General features: G+C 36.6%; 2 protein-coding genes across 2 annotated transcripts in view; both read right to left on the reverse strand.

Moving 5' to 3' along the window:
* LOC107558807 (paired box protein Pax-3-like) overlaps positions 1–1753 on the reverse strand; it is a 31651-nt gene extending 29898 nt beyond the window's left edge. Inside the window, exon 1 of the mRNA XM_016242496.1 lies at positions 1645–1753. The gene's annotated coding sequence lies outside the window, so the exon portion shown is untranslated. The remainder of the gene's footprint in view (positions 1–1644) is intronic.
* A 1406-nt stretch (positions 1754–3159) lies between these two features.
* farsb (phenylalanyl-tRNA synthetase subunit beta) overlaps positions 3160–9078 on the reverse strand; it is a 15953-nt gene continuing 10034 nt past the window's right edge. Inside the window, exons 8-17 of the mRNA XM_016242521.1 lie at positions 7906–7976; positions 7550–7611; positions 7379–7430; positions 7034–7095; positions 6489–6696; positions 6307–6387; positions 4877–4969; positions 4645–4762; positions 4424–4576; positions 3160–3568 (exon numbers count right to left, since the gene is read on the reverse strand). Coding sequence (XP_016098007.1) covers positions 3417–3568; positions 4424–4576; positions 4645–4762; positions 4877–4969; positions 6307–6387; positions 6489–6696; positions 7034–7095; positions 7379–7430; positions 7550–7611; positions 7906–7976 — 1052 coding nt within the window. The 3' untranslated portion in view covers positions 3160–3416. The remainder of the gene's footprint in view (positions 3569–4423; positions 4577–4644; positions 4763–4876; positions 4970–6306; positions 6388–6488; positions 6697–7033; positions 7096–7378; positions 7431–7549; positions 7612–7905; positions 7977–9078) is intronic.

Genomic DNA, 9078 nt, shown 5'->3' on the forward strand with positions numbered 1-9078 from the left:
AAGGAGAATTGTGTAATTTCTGTGCCACAAAAGTCACCAACTAAAATCAGAAACGCATACAAATAATTTGAAAAATGACTAATGAATCATTTCCTTGACTCTCATCTGCTATAGAGTGAAAGGAGTTAGCATTTTTTTGTGTGTGTGAAAATGAGTGTATTTTTACACTTTTGTGCGCTTTTTTACGCTTCCAGTTGCATCGTCCCTAAGTCAATGTTTTTTGTGAACAGGTTTTTGGTTTAATGTCTGTGTTTACAGAAGATATTTTCACGTTTTATTCTACAACATAAAATACATCAGTAATAGCCCACTGGTTTTTATTTTAGAGATTTTACTTGTCTTGAAAAAGATGGTTGCTATGGTATTCTGGGACATTAAACGTCATCACACCAAACAGGTAAACTCATCTACTCACTAGTTCTTTCACAGCCTCATTATGTTTAGAATCACACTCTTGCAAACGATTCTAACTCAAACTAATCAACTAAGGATTGAAACGCCACTGGTTTAGTCAGTGCTGCTGACATTGATGATTAAGTAAATAGTCACGTTTTGATCATACTTTTTTGTGGGATAATTCAATGTATGCCTTGCATGAAGATGGGATATTAGAATATATTTTATCATTTCACCTTTATAGGAAACTGTTGATTTCTACTTCCAACCATAACTTAAGTTATAAACTTAAGTCAGTGGTGCAGAGTTATGGCTGTTGCCCAATAGTCTTCCATTGTAAAAGCATTTTTTATCAGGTCAAACTGTCGGACAAATTGATATTATTATTATTTTCTGTGGTAATAAGAGTAAATGGAGCTAGCATGGATTTTCCTTTCGATGTTTTCCTAAAAACAGCGTTGCCTTAAAAGTTAGATTTTGCACTGAAACCCACAGATTAAAGATGCAGTCACTTTTACCATTGTTGAGTGGATTTCACCCGTGAAAATTCACTAATTTCAACAGGAATCCATGTGATTGGGAATTTCGTGTGAGGGCCAAAGATTTCCCCTCGCAGATTTTGTGACGGGTTCAAGATGGTCACACGAATTTGTCGTGTTGACCAACAGAAAGCTGCTGGATTTGAATGTGATTTCTGCGCGAGTTGTGCTACACCATTGACAACGGACCTTTTGGCCCTCAAAATATCGCTGAAATTTTGCCAATGTCTTTGAAGAAAGTCCTTGAAGAAAAAGGTCTAAGTTCAGTTTTGTGACATCACAATGACAAGCTTAAAAGGTAGATGATGATGTTTAATAATGACCATTTGACTGCCTCAAATCTATGCTTTTTTTTAAACACGTAGTTATGCATTTGATATTTATTACAAAATACTGAAGAACATATTTTGTACTTTGAGTTGCCGGGTATGATACTCGGGATGTGTTTATGAGCTTTTACAGATGTGGTAAAAGAAATTAATAAACACAGTAAAAACGGCTCTGAGTATATGTCTTCGCTCTCCCTTCATTGTTTTTTTTAATTGTGTTGATGTGCTGAGGAGTGTTTGGTTTAACAGTTCTTTATGACAGAAACCACAAACTCGCCTCTCATGTCGCCACAAACCCTCACAAATGCAGTGTACACACAGACCATCCTTTCACACACACCCAAATTAAAGACTGAGAATAATAGCCTCTAATCACTTACCCTCTTAAATGTGTAGTTCAGACACATCTACTCAACTTTTAACACTTAGAATAATATCAAAGGCATTAAATAGCTAGTATGAAACTGACAAGTATGGGAAGCCATTGAGCTCGTTGAATATGCATGTGAACTGAATGAAGCCTTTGGATTTTTAAAATCATGAAAAAACTAATTCAGTCAAATGCATGTAAACAAGTCTGGTAGCTGCTGGAAATCAGGGGCCTGTACCATGATAGTGGCTGAACAAACTCAGGGTTACAGGATTAGTTTTGAGTTGACCAAACCAATCCAATCTGGCTTTGTTGGTACCATGATGCTGACCATCAACTTTCTCTGTCAACTCAGGCTTTGATCCTGAGTTAATGAAGCAAGCGTGACGTCAGTAATGAACAGCCAATCACATGCCCTTTAACTGTGATTCACTTCTCGCAATTCACTGCCTTAGATTAAAAGATTGAAAAATATTAATTTAAATACATTTACACAGCAAGGTGGAAAGAGCTATCAGTGAAAGAGGACAATTAAAAGAAAATATCTTGCCATATCGGTGCAAGTGACGTTAGTTTATATAGTTATATATTATATATATAGGTAGAAAGAGACTCAAAAATCTAAACTCAAATGTAGTCATGTTTAAAGCTTTATCTATTAATTCTAAAGCTTATTTATATTCTATATTATCTGTATATATTTATATTAATTTAAAATAAGATTAATCATTAGTATTTTAATATGGCTTGTGTAACGGATTAAGGCTATAATAAATAAATAATCATTACTAAAAGCCAGATGATTTTATCTTTAAAAATGTTTTACTATGTAGTGCCCTTTAATTTGGAGCAAGAGAAACTGTGGGAGTGGCTTTATTGCGTCAGAGATTCTTGAAGCTGATTGGTCAAATTTCAGTTTGCGATCTCTAAACTAGAACATAACCTGCCCTGGAGCAGGTTAGCTATGGAGCGTAAGTTACTATGGCGTTAGAACACTGCTAAAAGCCAAGCCACTTTCATGGTACCTAAAACCCAGGATTGGTGCAAACTAAACTGAAACTTACCTGGCTAGCCAGCTAATCCGGCTTCATGGTACAGGCCCCAGGTGGAGCCCAACTCTCTCGCCCTGACCTGTTAAACCAGACACTTCCTCGCTATCATCTCAAACCAAACACACAGATTTGGGCTTGTTAATCAGTGATCAGGAGTCCTGCTTAACGACTTACAGCTGAAATATACTCGCATACACAAGCCACTTCAAATATACCTGTGATTACTCCTATATAGCACACACAGACATACAGACTTGGCATCAGCGCAGCTAAAGTTGTTTAACAAACCTCTGACCAGTTCAGTGCCACATACTGACACGCAGGTAAACATCAAAGATCGCCTTGATTTAAAAAAAAATAAAAAATTACAGATAGAATATTAAGTTAGCTTTAGATAAAGTACAGTATGTCACATTAGATGAAATTGCTTGCTATACATCAAATCCACAAAAAATCTAGACATTTTTGTTGTATTCATCCATATTTATTTGTTTCGGTGTTGTAAAATGTGCTGGACACAAACATACAGCCATGATGTTTAATATATGAATAACATACTAGCAGTGGACAAGCTGAGTTTGATTAAAACATTGATTTATATCCTGAACATACAGTAACACATGCTGTTGTGGCTATTACTCATTTTCCAAAAGACAGATGTGACGGTAATGAGTGGCTGGGAGGAGCCCAAAGCGGAGGGGTGTGGCTAAGGTTATTTTGCATTATGACATCACAGGAAGGGTTCGATGTCGATATCGATGGCGGAGCAGGGCATGGTCAGCTCAAAACGACTGATGACATCAGGGTGAAGGACCCCGAGGTGTCCAATGCTTTTGCCACATGAAAAGATCTCAGCACAGCGGCCTGGGAAGAAGGTGGAGTCTGCAAGAAATATAATGAAAATAAAATTGATTAAATATCTAATTCTTTATAATAACATGCACAGTGTTATTTTAGCATTTATTATATACTATTATAGTATTTTTAAATATTTTGAATTAACTTAATTTTATATTTTCATTATTATTAGTATATTTTAATTTGAAAGTTTTAGTAATTTTGTTTTGTGCTTGTCTTTTATTTTTTTAGTTTGTTTTATTTTAATATTTAGCTTTCATTTAGTTTTGAGTAAATTTTAGTACCTCACCTTAAATTATTTTAGCTATGATCATTTCTAATTATGTTTGAAGTTAAATTTTTTTCATTAACTTTATATTAATTTTTAGTAAATATAATATATACACAATTTATTTACATGTATAATATATAATAAAATATATTTATTTCTTCTATGATATATTTTATTTCAGTTTACCCTTTTTAAATTAAATAAAATAATTTTTAATAGTTTAATTTTAGTTAATAATAATAACAACACTGAAAATGCACTGATGAATCATTCCCAATAAGACCAGAAACATGAATAAAGAAATTAAATTTCAGGTCAATTTTTATTTCATTAGACTTTAAATAGCTTGTTCCGTCCATCAGGTGGAAAAAAAATGAGGAAAACAAGAACAGAAATGTAATAAAAAAATCGAAATAATCCAGTAATAAAATAAGTCTCCCCATAACACCTCCTATTTCAATTTTGCTGACCTACTTCATGCACATAAACACTATTAAATATTAACCACTTAAATAAATCTTTGAATATGACTCAGAGAGCTCATAAAACAGGTGCACAAAGCGATCACAGGAAGGACACCATGTCGACTTTTAATATTTATGACTCACCCTCTGCCGCCTGGATGTGGTATCCTTGGTTACGGTCTGGTTTGACGTCCAGCAGCTGCATGACCCGGTCCAGAAGTCCATGGATGACTTCAAATCCCGGGCTCTTGTTGTAGTAAACGGCACAGAGACGCCTGTTGTTACGGGCTCCTACGTCTGCCAGACAGATGAAGTTCAGTGACTGCATAATTATTAGCATATTAGCATGAGGACATCGAACACACCTTTTGTTTCATCCTTCAGGACGACGTCTGAAATCTCGAACAGTTTGAGGGGAAGGGGCATCTTCCTGTTGGCAGCGAGAGTCTTCAGTAGTCCGGGAAGAAGACAGGTGCGTGCCACCTACAGGAAAGTACGGTTTAGTTAGTCAGACCTCACTACTAACTGATTTCATCTTGTGAAAGCACCCACTTTCAGACAGATGTGAGAAATGCCAAACAGATCTTCTGTGGGTACCTGAAACTCAGCGGTCTTTGGGTTGGAGATATGGACTGCTCTGGTTTCTGCAATGTTTTTCCTGAGTTTATCTGCGATATCTTCTTCGGAGCACTGCAGAGAGAGACCATTTTAAAGCAATCACATCATGGAAAATACGATAATAATACGAAAATAATGCAAAAAATAGACAACATGTCTTTGTTACATTGTTCTTGTGGCTGTTTGCAAAAACAAATATACAGTGCAACCAATGTTGTCATTTAATCAGACTTTTATGAAGGGTTCTTCTATTTATTATCTATTTTCTAAGTGCATGTTATTGATCTATTTTTTTGAACGATTCATCCATGCATTTTTTTTTTACCTTGTAACTTTGAATCAAAATGTCATAACCAAGTTCCTGGATACATTTTTTTTAATTATTATTATTCAATAAACCATTACACTTAGATGTACATCACAACACAGAATAAAACATCTGCTGCTACTTCGATTTAATCACAAATTGAAATGATTCGGTCAAAATGACTCTTAAACTCAAGATTTATTGTTTTATAATCATTTTCAAAAGTGACTTGTTGAATCTGTGAGGTTGCTATGACAACGTGGAGTTATAAATACACAGTCACACAAAAATGGTGTTGTTATAAATGGTATATATATAAAAAAAAAAACATTACAATATGTTTTTTAGTATGCGGTTAAGACCAGATGCATATTAATGAGGGCGCTGCCCAATCATAGCAAACAGGGCTGGGTTGACAATATCAATAATCTTTGTTTTGATAAACTGATATGGGTTCTTAAATTTCAAAATCGACCTTTTAGTCTTTTCTATTGATGCATGAATATATATATATATATATATAATTACATATTTATTACACATAAATATATTACTATTAATATATTTTATCAATATATATTAATAAATATATTCTTATTAATGTAATATATTATATTACATATTTTGTTTGTATACAACATAGTTTTTTTTTCCAGTGTCGATTATTATATCTAAAAAATAAATAGCAAATTACTTTCTCCGTTGTTAATTTTACCCTGTAATATTGAAGTCATGTACCATCTGACAGGGATCCCTGTATAGTTTACAGCATTAGTTGAGAGATTGTTTTCCTTAAGAGAAATCGACAAGTACTGTACCTGATATTTATCCGGACAAATTGATACTGAATTGAAATTTAATTGAATCGAGAGCTTTTGAATCAGGATCGATTTGATTCTTGAAATGTCTACCCAGCCCTAATAACAAAGATTATTTACATACGCAAATCTTGCAAAAATGAGCTTTTAAATTTTAATGGTCAGAGAGAGGGAGAGAAATGGCCATGAAAACTAAATGACAAATGCTTGCAGTACAAGAAACATTCTAAATGGACTTCAGGAGGAAAACATGCAGAATATAAGAGAAAGGAGTGATTTCTAACCAGAGCGAATGTCAGTGCTTCAGTAAACCCAGCGGCCGCGAGGTCTTGCCTCAGTAACTCTGTCAGCTTATTTAGAGGGAGCTGCAAATATAAAAACACATGCTGTAAGAGCCATAAAGTCACCACTGAACCTTTAAAGCGATCTCAAGTTGAACTGGTCAGAATGAATGTTATTCTCAAACCTGATTGGCTACGGTGTACGTGCGCGGCGTGCTCCTGACGATGTTGTTGAAGCCGTATGCTATGGCGGCGTCCTCCATGATGTCACAGGCGTGGATGACATCAGCACGCGTGGGCGGGATCTCAACCTGGATCAGATCGCCCTCACCGCTGACCTCTGACCTCAAACACATCCGGGTCAGCAGCTGAGCAATGCTTTCTGCCGATTCACTGAGAGACAACACAGAGAGTGTGATCAGGGTTCAATCTACTGACTGAAGCAGAGAAAAAAAGAAGAAAAAAAGAGAAAAAAAGAAGAAGTTGAAGCTCTAAAGCAGGGGTGCCCAAACTCGGTCCTGGAGGGCCAGTGTCCTGCAGAGTTTAGCTCCAACTTGCCTCAACACACCTGCCTTTAAGTTTCCAGTATGCCTAGTAAGAGCTTGATTAGCTGGTTCAGGTGTGTTTAATTGGGGTTGGAGCTAAACTCTTCTGGACACCGGCCCTCCAGGACCGAGTTTGGACACCCCTGCTCTAAAGAGATCAAATGAAATATTTATAATGTGCTCACTTGATCCCAACTCTTTTGTTGATGAAGTCCCCAGACAGCGTCTCCGTCCTGTATGCCAGCTCCTGATTTCAAAGTCAACAGTCAGCAAAGAACAGTATTTTATTCATTTTAATCTGGATTTAATATTCAGTCCTGTATCTCTGTCAACAACATCTGTAGCACAAAAATATATTTGTGTGGGTTAAAAAAACAAAAACATTGTCATCATTTACTCACCTTCATAAGTAAGTAAATGATGACAGAATTTCCATTTTTGGGTGTACTTTCCCTTTAGTTTCAATGCAGTTGTGTGGTTAGTTCAGAAAATGAGTGCAATTACAAACAAGTTGAAAACTGAATACATACAGGATACACACACAATCTGCCGTCAGGATAAACAACCTCTGCCTCCTCAACCCTGAATAAAGAGACAGACACATCAACAATAAACATCTCAGTACTGAACAACATGTTGATGGGGTAAATGAAAACTGGAGACGCTATAAAATAATATAGAGTGTGTCGTGCGATACTCACGTGAACGGTTCCTCACAGTATTCACTAAACATGGTCACTACCATGTCCAGCGTGGTCTTCGCCTGCAAACACACACAGAAAACACTTTTCAAGTTTAAAAGCATGCTGCAGTTACTTTTCAGGATTGTTTGATAAATTGAAAGTTCAAAACAACCGCATTCATTTGAAATAGAAGTCATTTGAAACATTATAAATGTCTTTACTGTCACTTGTGATTTAATGCATCCTTTCTGAAAAAGTATTAATTTCTTTAAAAAAATAAAAAATCTTACAGACTCCAAACGTTTGAACTGTAGTGTGTATATTGTATTATTACAAAACAGTAATAATATCAGTATAACGGTAAAGCGGTTTACCTTTGTGAGGTCTGTGGCCGTGCACTCAATGAAAATGTTCTTTGTGTTTAATGAGATTTTGCGGTGGTCCCCTGAGAGAGAGAGAGAGAGAGAGAGAAATACAAAACTTTAGACAAACAGTGTTTCAATGAACAGATCTATGTACAGAAAACTGATCAACAAAATCACAAAGCTTAAAGATTAATGTTTAAAAAATTTTCCTTTCTCTTTGGAGTGTTACAAGCTCTTGGTGCATAAAGAAGATCTGTAAAGTTGCAAAGACTAAAGTCTCAAATCCAAAGAGATATTCTTTATAAAAGTTAAGAGTCAGCCACGCCTACCTAAAACGGCTCGTTCTAACACGCCCCCACATATCTACATCACTATGTGGCAAGATTTGCATAATGCCGCCCAAATGTTCACGCAAAGAAAGAAGGCGTAACTTTTATTCTCGCTGTAGTATTGTTGTTGCCGCCATGTCGTGAAGGAGCTGTGTGTTTCGTTGTGAAAGCGAAACTACTTTGGTTGGTCTTCCAAAAGAGGACGATATCTGCTTCGTCATGCCTAGAGCTGATCCGTGCTGGTCGCTGAGAGAATACATCAACTTAGCGCTGTGGATCGCCTGATCGGCTTTCACCGTGGACGAAGCAGAGTCCAGCCCGGGGTCGTCACATGCGGTTGCTGCAAGCCCGCCGGACGCTCCTTCGTCGAATCCACCGGGCTCCGCTCACTCAAGCTCGCTGTGTGTTTCGTTGTGAAAGCGAAACTACTTTGTTTGGCCTTCCAAAAGAAGACAATGTTTCTATAAAGTGGGGCAGTTCCAACTTTGCAAGGACAGTCTGGCCTTCTGACTCACAGACTGTAAGTACGTTTTTTATATTTAAAGAATTTGCCACTGATGATTCAAACGCGAGTTTTGAGCAGTGTAGAGTAGCACTTGTTGTTTGTCATTTCTCCGATCACAAATGCAGACATGGTTTTATGTTTACGCGGCGCAGTACACAATGCAAAGCGTAAAAAGACAGTATAAGTTATTATAATCCGTAATTATGTCCCCACTGGATGCAACAAATGCCTCGATTATAATGGGTTTTCATGTTTATGTCTCGTCGCTCCGGCCGGACAGGGCATCATCACAGTATGGTGAGGGGCGTAACATTTCCGTCACACGCTTGAGGTATTCGGCCAATCACA

This window comes from Sinocyclocheilus grahami, unplaced genomic scaffold (genome assembly GCF_001515645.1).
Source record: "Sinocyclocheilus grahami isolate Dianchi unplaced genomic scaffold, SAMN03320097.WGS_v1.1 scaffold661.1, whole genome shotgun sequence".
Taxonomy (NCBI): Eukaryota; Metazoa; Chordata; class Actinopteri; order Cypriniformes; family Cyprinidae; genus Sinocyclocheilus; species Sinocyclocheilus grahami.